At 36.5% G+C, this 26,059-nt stretch overlaps 1 protein-coding gene across 2 annotated transcripts in view; it reads left to right on the top strand.

Moving 5' to 3' along the window:
* The window catches only part of BMT2 (base methyltransferase of 25S rRNA 2 homolog), a 161,262-nt gene extending 136,490 nt beyond the window's left edge, over positions 1-24,772 (top strand). For both annotated transcript variants that reach the window (XM_037131061.2, XM_037131062.2), the window contains exon 5: positions 21,627-24,772. In XM_037131061.2, coding sequence (XP_036986956.1) covers positions 21,627-22,256 — 630 coding nt within the window. In that variant the 3' untranslated portion in view covers positions 22,257-24,772. The remainder of the gene's footprint in view (positions 1-21,626) is intronic.
* The last annotated feature ends 1,287 nt before the right edge of the window (positions 24,773-26,059 follow it).

The raw sequence follows: 26,059 nt of genomic DNA on the forward strand, positions 1-26,059 counted from the left end.
CACACCTAAAACAAAAACAAAAGCAAACTAAGCAAACAATAAAACAGGAACAGAATCACAGAAATGGAGATCACATGAAGTTTATCAACAGGGGAGTGGGAGGAGAGAGGAGGAATAGGTACAGAGAATGAGTAACATAAATGGTAGGTAGAAAATAGAAACGGGGAGGGTAAGAATAGTATAGGAAATGTAGAAGCCAAAGAAGTTATATGTAGGACCCATGGACATGAACTAAAGGGATGGAATGTGGGTGGGAGTGGGTGTGCAGGGCGGAAGGGAGTGAAGGGGGAAAAATGGGACAACCACAATAGCATAATCAATAAAATATATTTAAAACAAAGTGAAAGAGGAGAGCTTCAAATGGACACCACAGAAATACAAAGGACTACAAAAGAATATTGTGAAAGGCTATACACCACCAAATTCAATAACCTAGGAAAAATGAACAAGCTTTTAGAGATATATAACCTTCCTAGACTAAATCATGAAAGCTGGAAAATCTGAATTGAAGCAGTCACAAATAAATCCAGGACCACATAACTTCACTAGTGAATTCTACCAAATATTCAAAGGTTTAATACTTATCCTCAAACTAGTCAAAAAAATTGAAGGAGAGATAATACTTTGTAACTCATTTTGTGAGGCCAACAATATACTGATAACTAAAACCTAGCAAAGGCAACAATAAAAATTACAAGACAGTATCTCTGATGAACGTATATGTAAAAATCCTAAACAAAATACATTAAAAAGAGAACATAATACATCACAATCAAGTGGGATTTATCCTAGGAATGCAAGAATGTTTCACCATATGCAAGTTAGCAATGGGACACATACACCACATTAACAAAATAAAAGATAATTAAATGACTAGATGTAGAAAAACAGTTGATGTTGTATAGCATCTGCTTATGTTTAAGACACTTAATAAAATTAGTACAGAAGGAAATTACCTCTACGTAATTAAGCGTATTATGACATACTATCAGCTAGTATCAAAGTCAGTGTGAAAAAGTGAAAGCTTTTCCTCTAAAATCAGGAACAAGACAAGGATGCCCATTCTCACCACTGTTATTCAACTTAGTACTGAAAGTTCTAGCCAGAGCTATCAGGCTATAGAAAGAAACAAAAGGCATCCAAATTGGAAATGACGAAGTTAAAATTTTCACTTTTTGCACTTGGCATGAGTCTTTATAATATAAGAAACCTAAAGATTCCAACAAACGACTATTATAAACAATACAGTAAAAGTCAGTGTATAAAAATCCATTGTATTCCTATATACTAACAATGAAATATAAGGGGAAAATTATAGAAACAATTCCATTTGCAGTTGCAATAAAAAGAGTTAATACCTAAGAATAAACTTAACAAAGGATGTCAAGAATCTATACATTGTAAACTTCCTACCAACAAAGACACTGTTGAAGGAAATTGAAAAAGACACAAAGAAATGGAAACATGTGTTCATATATTAAGTTGGTCCGAAGGTTGTGGGTTATTGTTAAGCTGATTAACATATATTGAAAGAACATAGTTAAAATAGCCATATGCAGATTTGTTGCAATCCCCATCAAAATCCCAGTGGCATTTTTTTATAGAAATAGAGCAAAAAAAAAAAAAAGGTTCAAACTTTTATGAAATTACAAAAGGCCACAAATACCTGAAGCAATTCTGAGACAAAATAACAAAGCTGGATGTATCCCACGCTCCCTGTCATCAGATTATGCTGCAAAGTTACAATAATCCAAACTGTATGGTACTAGCAGAAAAACAGACCAATGGAACAGACTGACAGTCCAGACACAAACTCACACATATGTAGGCAATTAATTTTTGACAAAGAAGCCAAATTAAAAAAAATACAGTGGAGAAAAAAAATCCTCTTGGATAAATGGTACTGGGAAAATTGGAAAGCCATGTGCAGAAGAATGAAACTAGACAGCTTTCTGAGTTAATCTAGAAAAATTAACTCAAAAAGGATTAAGTACTTAATTATAAGACCTGAAACAATAAAGTACATAGAAAAAACATAGGTGCTAAACTTCTGAGCATTGGTGTCAGAGAGGTTTTTGTGAACTAGACCTTAAGGCAAGGAAAGTAAAAGCAACAATAAATAAATGGACTACATCAAACTAAAAAGCTTCTGCAGAGTAAAAGAAACCATTAACCAAACAAAAGGCAGCCAACAAAATGGAAGCCCATATTTTCAAACAATACCTTCAATAAGGGGCTAATATCAGAAATACATAAAGAATTATACAACACAACAACAGCAAAAAAGACAAACATCATTTTTAAAAATGGACATAGGACCTGTATAGGCATTTTTCCCAAGAAGACATAACAAATGGACATCAGATACATAAAAAGATTTTCAAATTCACTAACTATAGGGAAAATGCAAGTCAAAACCACAATGAGATAGCACCTCACACCTGTAGAATGGCTATTATCAACAAGACCATAAATAACAACTGTTGGAGAGGATGTGGATAAAAAGGAACCCTTACACAGTACCGACAGGAATGTAAATTGCCCCTATATTAAACAACATGGAGGATCCTCAAAAGGTATGAATTTACCTTTGATTTAGCAATCATCCCTCTGGGTATCTATCTGAAAATTTTGAGAACGTTTTTTGTGAAGACATATATAACCCTATGTTTATTGCTGTATTGTTATTCACAGTGCCCATGACATGGAAACAACAGTAAGTTTTTTTCAGTGGATTAGTGTATAAAGATGTAGTACATATATAAAATGGAATACTATTTAGCTATAAAAGGATGAAATTTTGACATTTGCACCCACATGAATGGATCTTGAGGGTGCCATGCTAAGTGAAATAAGTGAAATGGAAAAGGACAAGAACCATATAATTTCACTACCTGTGGGACAATAAATAGAAAGTAATGAACAAACAAAACAAACTCATATATGTAGACAATAGTGAGGTGTTTACCAGAGAGGAATGGGGGGAGAGTTGCATGAAACAGGTCAAATATACAGTAATGGGAGACTAGCCTTTGGGGGTTAATTATACAATGCACTGTGCAAGTATTGTATTATAGAGTTGAATCTTTTATTAACCAATGTTATCCCAATAAGTTAAACTTTTTAAATTTAAATAGAAGGAAAAATTGATTACCACAAAAGCTGTTTCTTTGAGACTTTCAATTAAATTGATAAACCTGTAGCTGTACTGATTTGAAAATAAAAAGAAGGCATCATTACAGATTTTGTCTATTAAACAAACAATAAAGAAGTAGTGTGAATGACTTTATGCCAATAAATTCACAATTTAAATTATATTTACAAATTTCTTGGAAGACACATACCAAGAACCTCATTCATGAAGAAATAGATAATGAATAGTCCTTAATGTAGTAAAGAAATTTTAATTAGCAATTAAAAACTTTCTCACACACACAAAAAATCCCAGCCCTAGTGCCTTCACTAGTAAAATCTATGAAATAGTTAAAGAAGTAACCCACAAACTCTTCCATAAAACTGAAACAGATGAACTACTTTCCAACTCATTCCATGAGGCTATTACCCTGATACCAAAACCAGAAAGAAACATTACATAACTAAAATTGTACATGGTGAATGCAGACACAAATGTGTGTATAAATTTTTAGTATATTGCATTCAACAATATTTCAAAGGAGATAGTACATCATGTCTCAGTTTGGTGTATTTTAGTAGTGTAAGATTGGCTTAATGTTCAAAAAATCCTCTTTTCACCTGAGTAATACTCTAAAAAATGTTATCTCAGTAGTTACAAGCATTGACAAAAGTTGAAACATTTTTTCCTAGTAAAAATTTTCAGAAGGAATTGAAGGCAATTTCCTCAACTTCACAAGGATAGCTATAGCTAATGTGATACTTCATACTGAAACAAAAATGCTACTACCACAAGAACTAGAAGAAAAACAAGGATATTTACTTTCACTTTCTTTATTCAGTATACTCTAGGTTCTAGTCAGTACAGTGGAGCAAGAAAAAAACAATAATATACATCCAAATTGCAAAGAAGTAAAACTGACTTTATTTACAGATGACATTAATCATTTATTAGATTATTCCCTGCAGTCTACAAACTACTATAGGTAGTAAGTGAGTCTAGCAAGGTTGCAAAATATGATATCAGTATACAAAAATCAGTTGCTTTAACCCTCGCTGGTGTGGCTTAGTAGATTGAATGCCAGCCTGCAAACCATAAGGGTGCCAATTCAATTCCCAGTCAGGGCACATGCCTGGGTTGCCGGCCAGATTCCTGGTTGGGGCTGTGTGCAAGGCAACTGTTTCTCTCTCACACAATAATGTTTTTCTCCCTCTGTCTCCTTCCCTTTCCCTCTTTCTGAAAATAAATAAATAAAATATTTTTTAAAAAGCAATACCTTTACATATACTGGCCACAGTTGATTAAAAATTTAAAACAGTATTAGTTATAATAGCATCAAAAATGTGGAATATTATCGTAGAGTTGTACACTTCAAGCCTATATAATTTTATTAACCAATGTCACCCCAATAATTTTAAATAAAAAGTAAAATAAAAGAAAAAGAAAAATGTGAAATATATATTTACTATAAACCATATTTTATATGGAATGTATATTTTATATAAATCTGACAAAAGATGGTGAAAAACCTGTATAGTGAAAATTATAAGTTATTGAGAGAGATTAAAGAAGACCTAAATAACAGGAGGGATATTCAGTGTTTATTGTTGGAAAACTTTATGTTGTGAATATAAATTTTCCCAAAATTGATTTATAGAGTCAATGATATCCTGGCCAAAATTCTAGCAGGCTTTTTTGCAGAATTTGGAAAACTGATTCTAAAAATTTGTGTAGAATTCCTGAGGTCCTAGATTCTAGGGCCTAGAATAACTAAAACAACTTTAAAAAGGACTATGTTGGAGAGTAACACTATCTGGTTTCAATTTTTATTTTAAAGCTACAATAATAAAGATTATCTTATCAATGAAATATAGTAGAGCGTTCACAAGTAGGGCCAGACTGAAGGACTACTGATTTTCAACCAAAATGGAAAGTATAATCTTTTCAACAAGTGGTGATTGGAATCATTAGATATCCATATACAAAAGAAAAAAAAATCAGTCTTTACCTTATACCATTCACAAAAATGAACTCACATGGGTTGTAGACCTAAATGAGAAAAAAACTGAAGTTATAAAACCTCTAGAAGAAAACATCAAGGAAAATCTTTGTGATGTTGGATGAGGAAAAGATGTTTTAGATATGATAGTAAAATAGGCCATGAAAGAACAACTTGATAAAATTAGCTTTCATCAAAAATGTTTTCCTAAAAACTTCTAGTGTTTAAAAGACAGTGTTAAGAGAATGAAAAGACAAGCCACAATCTAAGATGGGTGTCAAACTCATTTTCACCAGGAACAACATCAGCCTCACTATTGCTTTTAAAGAGCCAAATGTAATTTCATCTCCTTAACAGTTAAGGAATAATTGCATTTATGCAGTCCTAAAATTATTTTGGCTCTGTGAAGGCAACCATGGGACTATTATGGCCCCCAGTGAAAATGTTTGACACCCCTGATCCTAGAGAAAAATATTTTCAAGTCATGTATCTGATTATGTACTTCTATCCAGAATAAATAACTGTCAAAACTCAGAAATAAGAAAACAGATATGTGTGTGTGTATGTTTTTAAGTTTTTAAAAGATTTTATTTATATCTAGAGAGAGAGGAAGGGAGGAAGAAAGAGAGGGAGAGAAACGTCAATGTGTGATTGCCTCATACTCGGATCCTGGCCCACAACCCAAGCATGTGCCTTGACTGGGAATCAAACCAGCGATCCTTTGGTTCACAGGCCAGCACTCAATCCACTGAGCCACACTAGCTAGAACTTTTTTAATTTAAAGCAACCCAAATATTTTTTAAATAGGCAAAGAATTTGGACAGATACGTTACCAAAGAAGATACCCAGATAGGAAATAAGTACATGTAAAGAAGATAAACATCACTGCTCATTAGGAAAATGCAAGTTAAATCCTCAGTAAATCGCTAGACACCTATTAGAGTGACTCAAGTTGGGGGTTGGGAGGAAAAGGGATGGCAATACTAAGTGCTGAGGATTTAGAAAACTGGAACCATTTTATACTTCTGGTGGGAATGTTAAACTGCATAACTGGTTTTGAAAACCATTTTGGAGTTCTTTTTAACAGTTAAATATGCAATCTAGCTGTCCCTTTTCTGTATATTTATCCAAGATAAATGAAATCATTCAAACACAAACAGAAATATTCATAGCAGCTTGAGTTGTAGTAGCCAAAAAACTAAAACAATCCATATCCATAAACAAGTGTATGGATAAACAAACTGTGGTGTATTCTTGATCCAGTAGTGTACCTCAGCAATGAAAAAGAAATAAACTGTCAATACATGGAAAAAAACAGTGGATGAATCTCAATACAATTATGCTATGTAAAAGAAGCCAAGCAAAATAAGTCTATTCATCTGTATTACTCCATTCATATAAAATTTTAGAAAATCAAACTAATCTATAGTGGTAGGAATCACCTCAATGATTGCCCACTATCAGGGAAAAAGCAAAGAGGGTGTGAGGCAGGGATTATCAGGGAAAAGGAAACTTTTTGGGGTGTTACATGTGTTCATGACCTTGATCATGCCAATTGTTTCATAAGCGTTAAAATGTCAGAATTTACCCAAAGTGTACACTTTAAATAATGTTGGTATGTCAGTCCTATTTCAGTTTATACACCAGTTATACTTTAATAAAGCTATCAAAACAAGTAAAGAAAAAAAACAAAAATTTTTTTCCATGGAGTAGAGCTTTATGTGTCATTTTCCCTCATAGGTAGTTCAGATGATTATGTGACCAGCTTGTCAACCCACTAACAAGAGTGAAAGACTAACTTAACTCTTATTTTTATTTATTAATTAGTAACTATTGTTATCTAATTTTAAAACTGCTTTCTTATTCAAGATCATTCCCATTGAGTGTTCATATTCAGCAAGTTATGTGCTGCTGTTCATTCCTTTAACTGTAATGTTTCCCATAATCATTTATCTAAGGTAAATTTAATATGTAGTGTTTCAAACCATGGCTTAAGATTTTGCCATGCTTTTTAAAATTAAATTTATTGGCGTGACATTGGTTAATACAATTACAAGTTTTAAGTATATGATCCTATAATACATCATATTTATATCGATTTCTGTGTGTGTCATATCTATTGCATTTTGAAGTAAATCATACTAATTTAAACATATTTTGCACATTGAAAGTTTTGGCTTCCCCTTACCTTCTAACTTTTTATTTGGCTAAATATTATTAATGCAGTTAATATTAAATTGCTTTTATTCTTTTTTAATATTTATTTATTTATTTTTAATTTTTTATTGTAGTTCAAGTACAGTTTTCTGCCTTTTCCACCCACCCCTCCCCACCACTCCTGGGTTCCCTGCCTCCCTCCCCCATTTCCATCCCCCCTTGTTATTGTCCATATGTCCTTTATAATTGTTCCTGTAAACCCTTCACCCTTTTTCCCCTTTATCCCCTTTCCTCTCCCTCCTGATCACTGTCAGCCTGTTCTCAAGTTCAGTGTCTTTGGCCATACTTTGCTTGCTTGTTCGTCTTGTTGATTAGGTTCCTGTTAATGGAGAGATCATATAGTATTTGTCTTTCATTGCTTGGCTTATTTCACTTAGAATAATGCTCTCCAGTTCCATCCATGCTATCATGAAGGATAGGAGCTCCTTCTTTCTTTCTGCTGTGTGGAATTCCATTGTGTAGATGTACCCTTGTTTTTTGTTCCATTCATTTACTGATGGGCTCTTGGGCTGCTTCCAGCACTTGGCTATTGTCCATTGTGCTGCTGTGAACATTGGGATGCATAAGTTCTTTTGGATGAGTGTTTCAGGGTTCTTAGGATAAAATCCTAGCAATGGAATTGCCAGGTCAAAAGGCATTTTCATTTTCAGTTTTCTGAGGAAATTCCATACTGTTTTTCACAGTGCTTGCACAAGTCTGCAATCCTAACAACAATACACTAGGGTTCCCTTTTCTGCACACCTTCTCCAACATTTGTTGTTTGTTGCTTTGTTTATGATGGCCATTCTCACTGGTGTGAAGTGGTATCTCATTGTGCTTTAATTTGCACCTCTCTCATGATAGTGATACTGAGCATCCTTTCATCTGGACCCTCTGTATGTCCTTGGAGAAGTGTCTGTTCAAGTCCTTTGCCCATTTTTAAATTGGGTTGCTTGTCTTTTTAGGGTGGAGTCATGCGAGTTCTTTATATATTTTGGAGATCAAACCCTAGTCTGAGATATCATTGGCAGATATGTTTTCCCATACAGTTGGTCCTCTTTTCATTGTAATGCTGTTTTCTTTAGCTGTGCAGAAGCTTTTTATTTTGATGAGATCCCATTTGTTTATTCTTTCCTTTATATCCCTTGCGCTAGTGGACTTAACAATGAAAATATTGCTGCGTGGAACATCTGAGATATTCCTGCCTATGTTCTTCTCTATGACTTTAATGGTTTGAAAACTTATATTTAAATCTTTTATCCACCTTGAATTTATTTTTGTGTATGGTGTAAGTTGGTGTTTAAGACTTGTTTTTTTTGCATATATCTGTCCAGTTCTCAAACATCATTTGTCGAAGGGGCTATTTTAGCTCCATTTTATGCTGCTGTACCCTTTGTCAAATATAATTGACCATAGAGACTTGGGTTTATTTCTGGGCTCTTTTTGATGTTCCATTGGCCCATGTGTCTGTTCTTATGCCAGAACAAGGCTGTTTTGACTACAGTGACCTTGTAATATACTTTGATATCAGGTATTGTGATTCCTCCTACTTTGCTCTTCATTGTCAATATTGCTGCAGCTATTCAGAGTTGTTTATGGTTCTACATAATTTTTTGAAGTTTTTGTCCTGTATCTGTGAAATATGCCATTGACACTTTAATAGGGATTGCATTGAATCTATAAATTGTTTTGGGTAGTATGGACATTTTGATGATGTTGATTCTTCCAATCCATGAATACAGTATATGTTTTTATTTGTGTCTTCCTTAATTTCTTTCTTCAGTGTTGTGTAGTTTTCTAAGTACGGGTCTTTTACCTCCTTGGTTAGGTTTATTCCTAGGTACTTTATTTTTCTTGTTGCTATATCAAATGGAATTTTTTTTCCTGATTTCTGTTTCTGATATTTCATTGTTGGTATACAAAAATGCTGTTGCTTTTGAATATTGACTTTGTATCCCACTTTTTTGCCAAATTTATTTATTAGGTCGAGCAGTTTTTTTGGAGAGTTTATAGGGTTTTCTATGTACACTATCATATCATCTGCAAACAATGACAGTTTTGTTTCCTCTTTTCCAATTTGGATACCTTTTATTTCCTTTTCTTGTCTGATTGCTGTGGTTAGGACTTCCAATACTATGTTGAATAGGATGGTGAAAGTGGACAACCTTGTCTTGTTCCTGATCTTAGTGAGAAAGTTTTGTTTTTGTACATTGAGTATGATGTTGGTGGTAGGTCTCTCATATATGGCTTTTATTATGTTGAGGAATGTTTCCTCTATTCCCACTTTGCTGACTGTTTTTATAATAAATGGGTGCTGTACCTTATCAAATGCTTTTTCAGCATCTTTTGATATGATCATGTGATTTTTATCTTTGTGTTTGTTTATGTGACGTATTACGTTTATTGATTTGCGAATGTTGCACCATCCTTGCATCCCTGGGATGAATCCCTCTTGGTCATGGTATATGATCTTTTTAATGTATTGCTGGATGCAGTTTGCCAATATTTTGTTGAAGATTTTAGGGTCTATGGTCATTAGTGATATTGGTCTGAGTTTTCTTTCTTTGTTGTATCTTTATTTGGTTTTAGGATTATGATGATGCTGGCCTCATAAAAAGAGTTTGAGAGTCTTCATCTTCTTGGATTTTTTGAAATAGTCTGTGAACGACAGGGGTTAGCTCTTCCTTAAATGCTTTGTAAAATTCTGTGAAACATCTGGTCCAGGAGTTTTGTGTGTCAGGAGTTTTTTGATTACTCCTTCAGTTTCATCAGCTGTTATTGATCTGTTTGGGCTTTCTGCTTCTTCTTCATTGAGTTTTGGAAGATTATATTTTTCTAGAAATATTTCTATGTCAGTTAGGTTTTCAAATTTCTTGCCATATAGTTCTTCATAGTAATTTCTTACAATCCTGTGTATTTCTGTGGTAACAGTTGTACTCTGCTCTTTCATTTCTGATTGTGTTTACTTGGATCCTCTCTCTGCTTTTCTTGATGAGCCTGTTTAAAGGCTTATTGATTTTGTTTACTTTGTCAAAGAACCAGCACATGGATTCACTGACCCTTCAAATTGTGCTTTTAGTCTCTATGACATTTAATTCTGCTCTGATCTTGGTTATTTTCTTCCTTCTACTTTCTCTGAGCTGTCTTTGTTGTTGTTCTTCAAGTTCTTGTAGGTGTAGGATTAGGTTGTTTGTTCAAAATGTTTGTAATTTTTTAGGTAGGCCTGTACAACTATGAATTTCCCTCTCAGGACTGCCTTTTTGTGTCCCATATGTTTTGGGTTATTGTGAGTTCATTTTCATTTATTTCCAGGAACTTTTTGATTTCCTCCTTGACCCATTCATTGTTTAATAACATGCTATTCAATCTCCATGAGTTTGAGTGTTTTTCATTTTTTTCCTTGAGGTTAGTATCTAGTTTGAGTCCCTTGTGGTTGGAGAATATGCTTGATGTGATTTCAGTGTTCCTGAATTTGTTGAGGCTCATTTTGTGTTGTATCAGGTCTATCTTTGAAAATGTTCCATGTGCACTTGAAAAGAATGTGTATTGTGCTTCTTTGGGATGAAAGGCTTATATATCAGTTAAGTCCATTTCATCTATGGCATTGTTCAATGCCACAATATCTTTGTTGATATTTTGTTTGGAATATCTATCCATTTTTGACAGGGGGGGTGTTAAAATCTCCTACTATAATTGTGTTGCTGTCAATCTCTTTCTTGAAGTCCTCCAAGATTTTCTTTATGCATTTGGGTGCTCCTGTGTTGGGTGCATATATATTTATGCATAATTTATGCTCCTATGTTGGGTGCATACAATGTTGATGTATTCATGATGGATTCTTCCCTTGAGTATTATGAAGTGACCTTTTGGGTCTCTTTTTATGGCCCTTTTTTTGAAGTCTATTTTGTCTGATATGAGTATTGATACCTCGGCTTTTATTTTCCTGTCTGTTTGCTTGGAATATTTGTTTCCAGAATTTCACTTTCAGTCTGTGTAGTTGTTTTATTCTGAGATGAGTCTTTGTAGACAATATACATGTGGGTTATGCTTTCTTACTCATTTGGCTACTCTGTGTCTTTTGATTGGAGCATTTAATCCATTTATGTTTAAGGTTATTATTGATAGGAACTTATTCATTGCCATTTTTTTTCATACCTTTGTTCCTCTCTCTCTCACCTCTTCCTTCCTTTTCTTAAAGCAGTACTTTTAGCATCTCTTGCAGAGCTGGTTTGGAGGAGGTGCATTCTTTTAGACTTCTTCTGTCCTGCAAGCTCCTTATTTGGCCTTCCATTTTCATTGAGAGCCTTGATGGGTAAAATAATCTTGGTTGCAGGCCTGTGGTTTTCATTATTTGGAGAATTTCTTGCCATTCTCTTCTGGCTTGGAGTGTTTCCTTTGAGAAAACAGCTGCTAGCTTTTTGGGGGCTCCCTTGTACTTTTTTTCTCCCTTCCTTTTTCTCCCTTGTTAGTTCTTTTTTCTCCTTTGCTGCCTTTAAGATTTTCTCTTTGTCTTGGAATTTTGCCATTATAATTATAATGTCTTGAAGTGGGCCTCTTTGGGTTCCTCTTGATTGTGACTCTCTGCGTTTCCTGGATTTGTGTAACTTTTTGTCTCATCAAATTACAGGAGTTTTCCATTATTACTTTTTCAAACAGGTTTTCTATCCCTTGCTCCTCTTCTTCTCCTTCTGGTATCCATATGACACAGATATTGTTACATTTCATATTGTCTTGCCACATCTTCATTCTTTTGAGTCTCTTTTCTTTCTCTTGGTCTATCCTTGTCCTCCAACTCACTGATTCAATCTGCTTCACCCAGCCTGCTTGTAATTCCTTCTAATGTGTTTTTTATTTCTGAGGTTTTATTGTTTATTCCTTCCTGGGTTTTATTTATACTTTCTATTTCCTTTTTCATGCTAATGTAGTTCTCACTCAGTTCCTTGTATTTGTCTGTGAACTCCTTGAGCATCTTTATAATCATTAATTGGAATTCTATATCTGTTAGTTCAGTTACCTCCATTTCATTTAGCTCTTTTAATGGGGAGTCTTCCAATTCTTTTTCATTGCATGTTTTTTTTTTGTCTCCCCATTTTAGCCGACTTTTTGTTTATATGCTTCCTGCTGTTTCACTTTATTAGCTGTCTTTTTACGACAAACTTCTATGGAAGGAATTTTATGAGGTTCAGTGGCATGGTCTCTGATCTCCTTGACTGGACACTCTAGGTTTGCTTTTTCTTCTCTTTGTGTGGGCTCTCTTGTTGTGCTTGGATTTGTACTTTTTGGTGGTTCCTTTATTGGTGGTTTTTCTCCTCCAGCAGGTATAGTGATGTTCACAGCTCCTACCTATTCTTGTATTTGCTCAGTGACAAGAGGTAGACAAAATACCTCTTGTCAGAGAGAGAATAAAACAGCAAGAGAGTATTTTATGGGGTTTAAAGTACCAGCAAGTAGAGAAGAGATAGGAGATTCTTTGGGTAAGTGTAGCGTTAACTGTGGTATTTCACCCAATTAGCCACTTTTTATAAAAGGTGAAAGAGAGATAAGACTCTTGTTAGAGGGGAGGATGATTGTGAACTGAACCCAGAAAACAGAGCACTTGTGCAAGGTTAGATGATGAGATACAGTGAGAGTAAAGGATAGAAAGTAGATGTGGTATGAGAGAGAATCGAGTTAACCACAACAATACTAATGCTCAGGGTTAAAGTAAAGTTGGCTAAGGTCATGGAAGGTTCCTGTGTAGTGTGTACAATTTTATGGAACAACAATTATTTACAATAGTACTGGAACAACAATAATATGACAAGAAATAATTGACTTGGATAAACAGAATAGCAAGTACCCAATCAAACATTGGTTGTTATTGGAACACGGTGAAGTGAAAGGAAAATTAAAATACAATACAGAGAGAGAATAAGGAAAAACAGTCAAGCAATGCAATTAAATAGAGAAATAAAGCAAGGAAAACTAAACATAAGGAAGAGAAATGTAAAAATACTAATAAAATAAAAGCGATAAAAAATAATTGCGAACTAATAATAATACACATACACAATAAAATGCCAGCTCAGTGGGATAGCGAAGTGACATTTGTCTCAGTTTCTCCATTTTTGGGGTTAGCCTTGTGCTCCCCCTTTCAATCTGTCTCTGGACCCTTTGTAACTCCTTATCTTATCATCTCACTTGGAAGAAGAAAAAAAAGAAAACAAAGAGGATTTGAGGGAAGAAAGGATCCAAAAAGGGAAAAAAAGAATAATAATAAGCCTCCTGCTGACTTTATACCTGTTTAGTGAGTTCTGCTGGTCTTCCTAGACGGTACAGGCAGAAGGGTCTGAGCTTCACTTTTCTCCCTTTCTTTGGTTCTGAGAGGATGGGGACCAGGTTTGGGTCGCACTGTGCAGTTTCCCGACCTACAGTCCAGGCCTTCTGTGAGCTGCCAGGCTCAAATCAGCTACTCATCTGCTCACAGCGTGAGTCAATCTCTGATGCAGAGCCCAGGAGAAGCCAGGCATATGGTTCCCCCTACTACTGTCTGTGCACGCAGTGCCAGAACAGCAGGGCATATGATTCCCCTCCTCTACTCACTGTGAGAGTGAGAGCAGCTGAAATCTCCCTCAGTGGGCACCAGCTGCCACTGGAGAGTTCCTTGCAAAGGAGCTGCCCGCTGTTCTTAACAAACACACCAAACAGCCCCACTTTTTCTACTAGTCGGGAGACTATCCAAGTCAGGGTATGAAACGGCCCAACTCCTCTCTTCTCCAGGTGTCACCGGCACCCCAGTTTCTCTGGTGCCAGCATCCACAGTCCCAGCGGGTGTGTACTGCCTCTGTGTCTCCCATTTTGCCTCTACTTCTGCCAGCGACTTTCAGCACCCACGTCCCTCCCAGGCCCGCCCATGTCCACCCATGTCCGCCCCTGCCAGGCTGCCCCTTCCTGGTCTGGCTGGGGAGGGAGCTGGTGCTGTAACTCTCCTTCCTGTATCCTGCATCAGACAGAGTTGGGGGGCACAGCAGCCTCGGTCCCTGCGTAGATCCCAGAGACCTTACCGTCCCATCGCACTCTCCTCACTGTCCATTTTTCAATGTCCTCTGCAATATTTTTGTCTCCAAACTTCATGTAAGCTAGGATTCCATTGGTTGTTCACTCTGTTCCTCGGAAGACCGGCTAGGTGTTCCAGCTGGGCACAAGAAGAACTGGGTTCCACTCCACCTACTTCGCTGCCATGAGGGCTTAACTTTTCAGTAAAGTAAATAGATTATAAAAATTACTAGTAGCTTCTTAAATGGTTTAAATTTTGTTTTTCATGGTGTATTCATATCTTTATCACGTTTCTATAAAGATTTCATCAACTATGTTTGAAGGAATCAAGGAAGCAAAATGCTTGAATTGTGTTCTAATAATAGGTGATTAAAAAATCAGTTAATGTAATCTACCACATCAACAGTCTAAAGAAGAAAAAATCACATGATCATATTAAATAAATGATAACATTATAATTCTTAGAAAGATTGAATATCCAAACTTTGAAGAAAATAAGAATGAGACAGAATAAGAGAGAGAATTCAGTTTCAGTTCAGCGGTGAAACGCTGAATCCTCAATATTCAGGAACAACACTGAGGAAAGAAAGAAAAAACCACACCAAGGATCTTCTAGATCAGGGGTGTCAAACTCATTTTCAGCGGGGGCCACATCAAGCTTGCAGTTACCTTCAGAGGGCTGAATGTAATCTTAGGATTGTGTAAATGTAACTACTCCTTAATTAGGAGCAAGGAGCTCTCTGCACTGCCACCTGGTACAAACAAGGTACCAGGCCAGATAAAACAAAGTGGAGGGCCGGATTCAGCCTGCAGGCCTTGTATTTGCCACCTGTGTTCTACATTGAAGTCAACAAAGCCCTTCAAACAGGCAGTCTTTAAGCAGGAGAAGTGCAGTGATTATTCTAAGGCCCAAGCAGTGAGTAATCGAAGCTAATCAAAAGAGAAAGAATCTCAAGGCCAGTTGGAAGAAAATTGACACTATGTAGAGAGATCTGGAGGTCATTTAGAGATAGCTCATCTATTTTTCTTGTTTAAAGTTTTTAAAGTAACCTGTTTTGGTAACTGTAAGTGTTAAAGTGAATATAAAGATGACTGAATGTAGAAGTAAATCATTCCTAGGGGTCCAGTCAAGATGGCAGTATATCACTTAGCAAAATGCTTTCTATTTCTGTTCATGCTTCTGTGAAATGCAGGCGTTCCTTCTTCCTTTCTGCTGTGTAGTATTCTGTTGTGTAAATGTTCCACAGTTTTTTGATCCAGTCATTTACTGATGGGCACTTACGCTGGCTATTCCCAGCACTTGGCTATTATATATTGTGCTGCTATGAACACTGGGGTGCATAGGTTCTTTTGAATTGGTGTTTCAGGATTCTTAGGATATAATCCCAGCTGTGGGGGCAACTTTGCCAGCAAGTCCTCCCGTCTGCCACAGATGAAAGTAACACTACCAAGACATGATCTGCTTGGGGAGGAAAGGTGGTTGTTCTCTCAGAGGAGAAAGACCAAAAACCTCTTCTTCAATGGCTTTTATTAGGTTCAGAACACATAGGAAAAGCTCATCAATCAATGTCAGGCAGCGGCAAGGATCACACAGTAGATAATATTTCAAAGAAATCTGAGGGCTTAATCTGAGTCAGTGTCTGTCAGGTAAGGGGGTTGCAAAAACTTTGGGAGACATACTCATTTCCTGCTCAGACCCTTACCATATGAATGAAAGCACTCTTAGCAAAGCAGGCTTCACAGACTTTACAAATTCTTTCTTATGCCCCATCACCCCAGAACCCACTCTAGCCGGCAAAGGGCTACACCACCTTCCCAGTCATAGGTTTTTAGGCTTAGGTGGATTAGAGCCAGGAAGCACTTCTCCCAGATGTAAATGGGGACTCAGGATGTCAGAATAGCTGGGGGACAAGGGTCCATTACTCCCTCTTTGCTGCAGCCCTCTGAGTCCTTCCTTGAGGGCCTCCCAAGTGATTGTGTCTCACTTAGATTGCCTCCCCTCTGAGGGGTCTTACTGGTCTCTGACTAACCGACCAAGCGTTGGAGGCAGGGGGTGAAGCAGAAGCAGTGCTGCTGCCAGAGATAAGCTTTGTCTCCTTGGTGGCTTACAGTCTGGAGGTCGCTTGCTCGGCCTTAGCCAGAGGGAGGCAGTTACAACTCCTGAAACCAGGCAGAGCGGTTCCCAACACCCAGCAGTGGAATTGCTCAGTCAAAAGGCAGTCCCATTTTTATGTTTTTGAGGAAATTCCATACCATTTTCTTCAGTGGCTGTACCAGTCAGCATTCCCACCAACAGTGCACTAGGGTTCTCTTTTCTCAACAGCCTCACCAGCACTTGTTATTTGTTGGTTTGTAATCCAGGCAGTGAAAGACAAATACCATATGATCTCACTTATAAGTGACTTAATCAACAAAACAAATAAGCAAAATATAACCAGAGATGTGTAAATAAAGAACAAACTGACAGTAACCAGAGGAAGGGGTGAGGGGAATAACCGGGCAGGGAAGGGGAAGGGTCATCAAGGAACATGTATGAGGGACCCATGGACAAAGACAATGGGGTGGGAGGAGGATTGAATGTGGGAGGTGAGGGTGGGTAGGGCAGGGGAGAGTAATGGGGGAAAATGGGGACAACTGTAATTGCACAACAATAAAATTTTTACATTATGAAAAAACTCATTTTAAAAGATATGTAAAAAATAAAGTTTGAATTTTTTAAATAAAGAAAAATTTAAAAGATGGCAGTATAGATAAAGGTAGTCCTTGAATCTTTCCACAAGCACATCAAAATTACAGCTAAACCACAGAACAACCATCATCTAGACCCTCCTTAAGTTTAGCTGAACAAAAGTCCTACAACTAAGGGTGTAAAGAAGAAACTACAGCGAGACTGGTAGGAGGAGTGGAGATTTGAAACAGCTGGCCCCACACCCATGCGTGGCAAATCAGGAGGGATATATTTGCTTTGGAGGTCCCAACTGTGGAACAAGGGGTCACAGCCTGACACCATGCCCCCAAGCCAAGGGTTCTAGAGCCAGGAAGAGAAGTTTCCATAACTTCTGGCTGATAAAAACAGTGGGTATTGTGGCTGAGTGAGATGGAGGGAAGCTGGAGTCCCAGATGTTCCTCTTAAAGGGACCACACATAGGTTTTCCTGGACTCACTCACTCTGAGCTCTAGCACTGGGGCAGCATCACAAAGGCACCGAGGACATATGGGGAGAAACTAAATTGTCTGGTATCAGGGTAAGAGCAGGAGGGGCAGCTTTCTCCTATGAGTGCTAGCAGTGGCCATTGTTACTTTTCTGAGCCCTCCCCTAACAGAGCAGGCAGGTGGTTCTGAGTCTCTTGGTTAACATTATTTGTCCTGCCCTACTGATCCCCTGCACCTTGTAGGCCCACACAAGTCCTTTTCAGTAGCTGTTTAATACAGATGACCTGTATTGGCTCATGCTTCAGACTCCTAAAATCTCTCAAATAAGCAGTATCGGGCCTCAGTGTGCCCCATACCTCTTATACTAGCCCCATACCCAACATTAGCAGCAGCCAGCATTGGTTCCCAGTTTGGCCTCTCCCAGGCAGAGCAGAGTTGGCAGCTCACCTTCTACTGTACCTCCTGGGAGGCCCCAGAACCAGCACACCCAGTAGACAGCTTCAGACCACATTGAAACACCATTCGGCCACCTCCACAAGCAACACAAGGGACAAACACAGCAGCACCAGAGCCCTGCTGAAGAAAGTCCTGCTCTGTGAGATGGGGCCCTGCATACCTAATCCTCCATGGTGGCCACAGTCCTTGAAGCCAATTGGCCTAGAGAAAAATCTCTCTTATTGATGTGCCAACAGTAGTCAGCAAGGCACAACTAAAACAGGGTGTACACAGCCCACACAAGGAGAATGCTCAACTCGGGTGATCAGGGAGGCTGTTCCATTAAGCCCTACAGGACACCTACTATATAAAGTCATTCTACTAAGCCTGGGAGATGTAGCAGCTCTACCAAATACATAGAAACAAACACAAAGAGACTGCCAAAATAAGGAGACAAAGGAACATGTCCCAAATGAAAGAATGACAAAACTCCAGGAAAAAACCTAAACAAAATGTAGATAAGCAGTCTACCAGATGCAGAGTTCAAAGCACAAGATGTTCAATGGTATCAGTGAAAACTTCAACAAAGAGATAGGAAATATAAAAACAGAGATAAAAAACATAAAAAAGAACCAGTTAGAGATGAATACATTAACTGAAATGAAGAATATGTTACAGGAAATCAACAGTGCAGTAGATGAAGAAGAGGATCAAATCAGAGATATGGAAGATAGGAAGCAGAAAACACCCAGTCAGAGCAGGAAAAAGAAAAAAAAGAATTTAAAAAATTAGGATAAAGTTAGTATAAGGAGCCTGTGGGACAACTACAAGCATACCAACATTTCCATAATGGGGATGGTAGAGGGGAAAAGAGAGAGCAGCGATTTGAAAACCTATGTGAGAAAGTAATGACAGAAAACTTCTCTAACTTCATGAAGGAAACAAACACAAGTCCAGGAGGCATGGTGTTCCAAACTAGATGAACCCAAAGAAACACACCAAGACACATAATTAAGACGCTAATGGTTAAATCAAAAGAGAATCTTTTTAAAACTATTTTATTTATTTATTTTCAGAGAGAGGGGAAGGAAAGGAGAGAGGGAGAGAAACATCAGTGTGTGGTTGCCTCTCTTGTGTCCCCCAGTGGGAACTGGCCTGCAACCCAGGCATATGCCCTGACTGGGAATTGAACCTCCATCCTTTGCTTCACAAGCCCATGCTCAATTCACTGAGTTACACCAGCCAGGACAAAAATCAAAAGAGAATCTTTTAAAAGATTGTCTTTTAAAAGATTATCTTTTAAAAGCAGCAAGATAATTATCTACAAGAAACTTCCCATAAAACTTATCAACTGATTTCTCAAAAGAAAGCTTGCAGGCCAGAAGGAATTGGCAAGAAATATTCAAAGTGATGAAAAGCAAGAACATACAACCAAGATTACTCTTCCCAGGAAATCTGTCATTTAGAATTGAAGGTCAGATAGCTTGCCACCCAAGTAAAAGATAAAGGAGTTCACCACTGAAAAATCAGTACAAAAAATGTTACAGGGTCTTCAGAAAAAGAGGAAGAGGAGGAAGAAGTAGAAGAGGAGGAGGAGGAGAAAGACATTAAATATATGAATCATAAAATGGTCATAAATACATATCTATCAACTATTACTTTAAATGCAAATGCACTAAATGCTCCTATCAAAAGACGTTGGAAGCTGAATGGATAAGAAAACAAGACCCTTACATATGCTGCCTACAAGAGAGTCACTGCAGATCAAAAGACTGAAGGTAAAGGGATAGAAAAATATGTTTCATAAAAATGGAAAAAAACAATTGAAAAACGGGTAGTAGTGCTTATACTAGACAAAATAGACCTTAAAACAAAGACTATAACAAGACAAAGGACTCAGCAATTCCAATTCTGAGTATCGAAAGAAACCCAAAACACTAAACTGAAGACAAATATTGTACATCCATGTGCTTATTGCAGCATTATTTATAATAGCCAAAATATGAAAGCAACCTAAGTGCCCATCAATAGATGATGAAGAAGTCACACATATAATGTGTCCATCAGTAGATGATAAAGAAGTGGCACATATAATGGGTGGGGCAAAAGTAGATTTACAGTTGTGAGTACATGAAACAGTGTTTATTCTGGTATTATTTATTATTGTATTATTTCCCATATGAACAACTATAAATCTGCTTATGCCCCATCCTGTATATGATGGAATATGCCCTAAAAAAGAATGAAATCTTGCCATCATCAACAACATGGATAGACCTAGAGAAGGGTTGTCAAACTCATTTAGGGCATATAATGGAATATGCCCTAAAAAAGAATGAAATCTTGCCATCATCAACAACATGGATAGACCTAGAGAAGGGGTATCAAACTCATTTCACCGGGGGCATATCAGCCTCGCAGTTGCCTTCAAATGGCCAAATGTAATTTTAGGACTGTGTAAATGTAACTACTCCTTAACAGTTAAATGAGAGCTGGGTGCTGCTCAGGCCTTAGGTTTGCCACCTGTGACTGAGAGGGTATTCCACTGAGTGAAATAAGACGGAGGAAGACAAATGCCGTATGATTTTACTTATGTGTGTAATCTAAAAAACAATGAGTGAACAAACAAAACTGAAACACACTCATAGATACAGAGAACATTTTGATAGTTAGCAGATGGGAGGGGATCTTGAGGGAAGGATGAAAAGTGAGGAGATTAAGAAGTGAAAGGATTAATAGGAAGGACACAAGGATGAGAACTAAGGGGGGTGGAAATGGGAGGGAGGTGGGGAGCAAGGGGCGGGGGAGGCTGGGATGGGAAAAATAGACAAAAAACTGTACTTGAAAAATAACTAAATAAAATTTTTTTAAAAAAGTGAAAGGATTAACAACTGAGCTAGTGTGGCACCATTAGTCGAAGCGTTGTCCCATAAACCAGAAGGTCACCAGTTCTTCCTGGTCAGGCCACATACCTGGCTTGTGGGTTTGGTCCCCAGTCGAGGCACATACAAGAAGCAACTGATTGATGTTTCTGTCTCACATTGATGTTTCTCTCACTCTCCTTCCCTTCCCCCTCAATAAGCATGTCCTTAAGTGAGGATTTTTTTTAATGCAGTATGAATTGGTAGTTAAAGAATAATCCCTTAAATGTTAAGTACAGCATGTGGAATGTAGTCAGTATATTTTAATAACTATATATGGTCAGATGGGTACTAGTCAGGGTGATTGTCTAGTAAGTTATATAAATGTGTAATCACTGGGTTGTACACCTGAAACTAATATAATACTGTATGTCTGTATAATACTGTAATTGAAAATTTCTTTAAATTATTTAAGGTAAAAAAATTATTTAACTCTTATCTAAACTAAATTTCAAATAAACCCTTATTATTTTAAAGGCATATATGCTTAAAATATTTCTATTTTCAAATTAACTGTTAGAAATATGTTTTTAAATAACAACTAGAAATTCTCTAAGCAGAATTACTCTGAGATTTTTGTGAGTAAAAGTTTTGGTTGAATAAGGCTGTGCAAATGAAACAATTTAGAAGGGAAAAGTACATAATTAAAGATTGAATTATATAGAATGCTGTGAAATAGTTTGGTGTAAACTCTATGTAATAAGATGGAAGTAATCTTGAAATTCTAATATGCTTTGTTTTTTCCTTTTTGCAGAGTGTATATAAATGCGACTTCCTGAACTTGCAGCTTCAGCAACCACTCCAACTTGCACAGGATGCTATAGATGCCTTTTTGAAGCAGCTGAAAAACCCCATTGATTCTCTTCCTGGAGAACTTTTTCATGTGGTTGTTTTCTCTCTCCTTCTTTCTTATTTTCCATCACCTTACCAGAGATGGATTTGCTGCAAGAAAGCCCATGAATTGTTAGTGTTAAATGGTTTATTGCTTATCATCACACCTGATTCCTCCCATCAGAATCGTCATGCAATGATGATGAAAAGCTGGAAGATTGCTATAGAGTCCCTGGGCTTTAAACGTTTCAAGTATTCAAAATTTTCACACATGCATCTGATGGCATTTAGAAAAATATCCTTAAAAACTACAAGTGACTTGGTTAGTAGAAACTACCCAGGGATGTTATATATTCCTCAAGATTTCAATAGTATAGAAGAGGAGGAATACTCTAACCCTTCCTGCTATGTTCGATCAGATATGGAAGATGAACAACTGGCATATGGTTTTACAGAGCTCCCTGATGCTCCATATGACTCAGATTCTGGAGAAAGTCAAGCCAGCTCTGTTCCTTTCTATGAGCTAGAAGATCCCATATTACTTTTAAGTTAATATAAAAGCAAAGGCCCTTTCAGTCCAAACTCCTAAACTAATTACTTAACACTAATCAGAAATACTACCGTGAACTCAGTACGATTTGCATAGAAGAAATGCAAAGGTTGACAGAGTTTGCTATTTTTTTCTATTTCTGAATTTTAAAATGTATTCTTATATAGAAAGGTTCAAGTATCATGCAGACTGACCTTTGTCATAGCAGAAACCACTGTTTCATTAGCATTTAACACTCAGATACCATTGAGAGATACCTTTATGTCTTTAGTGTCATTGTAAAAAATGAAGCATAATTAGCTATGTATTTTTTCCTCTTTTCAATGTTGACTTTAAACCATTGCAGTGAGAAACTAAGATATGTAAAAGCTGTAGATTGTATTTTGATGGTTAACAAGTTAAACGTATCACAAAGATAGATTGGTTGAGTTGTTTTGTGATATACTTACTCTTTTCTAACTAAAGTGTTATCGTTTACAGAAAGCCATTTTCTGTTTAGTTTTGTCTGATGATCCAACATTTCCTGAACTTTTTTGAAACTAATGGTAGTTTTTTTCTTTGTTCTTGTTTATTTGGCAACATCAGACATTGGGGGAGAGACTTCCCCAAACGTGTATAATATAATTTGATTAGCACAGTGCAAAAATCACCATTGCCAAAGTATTCAATAGAATTTGTATGTCTTTCTTGTGGATTGGGCTTTGGTGTTGAATATATTTAACTATGGGAGTGTACTTTATTAAATTTAGAATTTATTTACAAGTTTTTCTCTTTAAGCAAGGAACAATATAATATTTGATATTGACCTAAAACACCTTTGTAAAAGTGTTTGCACTTGTAAAAGAGCTTATATTTTATCTAGGTCAACTGTTGTAATGGGTCCTTGCCTTTCCATTAGGAAGATGCTGCACTACAAATGTAAAATTGTATAGAAAAAAGTTAAAATTAACCCTCTGCTGGTAGTCTCATAAAATGATTTTGAGCTTTTGGTATTCTTCTATCTAAATCCTAGGTACAGATTTTTTTTGAAAATATAAATCATTAGTTGACTGCTGGAATTTTCCCTTTCCACATTGATAAATATCTTTCTGTTTCTGAATCAGAAACAAATGATTAAGGAGAAATATATGCCCAAACAAGACAAAATTGAGTTTAGATAGATAAGAAGATTTAGTCCATGGTGTCTTACCAGCCAGAAATTGTCATGTAAATTATCATTTTTAAGAGCGCCACTGTGTGGAATTTTTCAAGTTGTTTTTACATTAAAATTACCTCATACTGAGGTTTTTGCACTGAAATATCAGTTTCAGATTTTATGCTTAATGTACCTGTGTGTGTGTTTAAAGGAAGTATTTTCAATAGTTGATCCTAAATTTCATAAACTCTGCTAAAACTGATGTTTTGTGCTTAGTGTGAATTGCTGTAGTTAACTCAGAATGTCAGAATTTATTTGGAAATACAAAACATATCCTTTAAGATATAAATGTTTGAGTGTACCTGATATTTCAAATTAAATTTCACATTCTGAATCAATGAAAGTAGTAAGATTGTAATTAACCTGAAAAGGTCAGTTAACTAAGTGCAATAAATATTAGTTGTTCAAATATGCCAGAAGTAACTTGAAATTTTTCTTTTACTTTCAATAGCATAAGATTCTTATATAAGATCGACTTTTCTTTACAATTATGCACTGCAGGTCAAGTTTTTCAGCTCACCCAAAAGAAGAAGAAAACAGCATTGTGTTCAGGATAACAAAAAAATGTATTCAAATAATACTTATTTTACCATACTGTTTTCTTTTTTACTTGACTAAATACTATCTTAAGGGCACAGGAAAAAATATACCAATGAAAGTGCTTTGAAAGTAAATGAAAACTATGATTTGAGAAGCTGTTGTAAGTACTACCTTGGAGTCACCCTTTGTGTTATGGCTAAATGTCGGTGCTATAAATTCTTCTGGTTGTTTACAGATGTTGATTCTGCTTATGCTCCAAAGTGTGCATGATGTATTTTAAGTAGTTTACAGAAAATTTAAAACCTATACTCCCACCTAGTATAAATTTGTTTGGATTTATAAATATCATTTGTTTTGTAAGTTCAGCTTATTCACATTAGGTTGGCACAGGATTTAAACTAATATACATTCTACCAAAGCCAATTCAGTGAATTAGTTTTAAAAATAAGTAGTCATCTGGCATGGTGTCAGATTATATATGTAATGACAAGAAAAGTTAGTAGAGCCTTCTAATACTTTATTAGTATGGGTACTCTTGAGAATGATTTCATTTGGATATAGAGAAGTTAAAGGGCCTGCTGTTGCATTCACAACAGAATTCTCCAAAATGATTTGGTGTTTCAAAAACAAATGATCATTTGGTTGGATTCTTCAAAATCAAATGGTTTATATGTTAGTTGCCAAGTGGTGGGAGGTGGCATACCTAAAAATGTATGTTTGTGTTTTTTGTATTTTTTCATATTTTGTGAACAAAGCATATTCATTAAAAATTTTAAATTTTCAATATTCATTGTCTGTTACTTGCAAACTGAAAGTTTTGTGGTCTTTGAACTATCTCACTAAGTGACTTCAAAATGGGGAGGTAATTTAGAACTTGAATGACTCAGGATTTTCTACTGGGTTCATCCAATCATTGTACTCAACCTATCATACTCTACTTTCCTTGAAAGTAGGGATAACTACATTAGAGATAATTTAGGAAGCCAGCAAGAAACAATCATAGTTTCCAAATTGTCACAGGCCTTTTCACTAAGAATCCGAAAGATAATATGTTTCTCAGGTCCAGGAATGGATAAAACATTCCCTGGAAATAAAGAAGATGGGTGATTGCTGGAAAGAAGAGGTAAGCAGGCCAAATCCCTGGAGACTGTCTGCAAGAAAAAAAGATGCTTAGGAAACAGACCTGAAAGAGAAAGAGGAGCTAAATGCCTTGACTGTAATAGAAGCTCTATGTTTTCTAACACCACTGAAACATTAGCACAGATTAAAGTACCACAGTACACGTTACTCTGAAAACAGAGACCTGGGAGTTTGAAAGTAAGAAAATAACATTTTGATAGCAAAGAAAGGCGATGATCTGGAACTTGTGTAACCAGAAAAATTATCAAGTTAGGAAGGACTCTGGTGGCATGGAGAATGGTGCCAATTGAAATAAGGAGCTACAGATTAAGTGCTAGGATATCACAAACCATCTCTTTAGTCGTGCTTGATTTATTAATTGAGGATTAATTATTTTACTATTACATTGGACTAGGTACTATAAGGAATAAATACTGTCCTCAGGGCTGACAATGTAACCAAAAAAAACAGCATTATCACAAGGCAACAAAAACTTTAACATTGCAGAACAGCATATTCTTGCACTATAGTATTTGGTGATACATATCAGTGAATTCTGTTCACATGACTGTAGGGAACTGCTTCAAGAGATGTGGAAATGTAGCCCAGCATTCACGTGGAAAACCAGTGGGGGGTGAGTTGGCACACAGGACCACGCACATGAAGAAGTTTCCCCGTGGGAAATCAGGCCTGTATTATACTTAGGCTGCTTAATGACTTACTCTTGCTAAAATTCTCTCACCCTGAGTTCAGGCAGAAAGCCCTTGCTGCACATCTTTAAAGTAACTTCCTGAAGTCTGTGCTAATTCTCCCAAGGACTGAAGTGTAACCAGACCTGTTACTCTTATCCCTTGCATTTGCAACATTTTTTCCTTGTTAATCTATAAGAAGTAATCTGTAGCATCCCTTCCTTGCTATCTGTAAAAAGTAATTGCCTAAAGCAAACTTAAGT

This window comes from Artibeus jamaicensis, unplaced genomic scaffold (assembly GCF_021234435.1).
Source record: "Artibeus jamaicensis isolate MK-2021 breed Jamaican fruit bat unplaced genomic scaffold, CSHL_Jam_final contig_311, whole genome shotgun sequence".
Classification (NCBI taxonomy): Eukaryota; Metazoa; Chordata; class Mammalia; order Chiroptera; family Phyllostomidae; genus Artibeus; species Artibeus jamaicensis.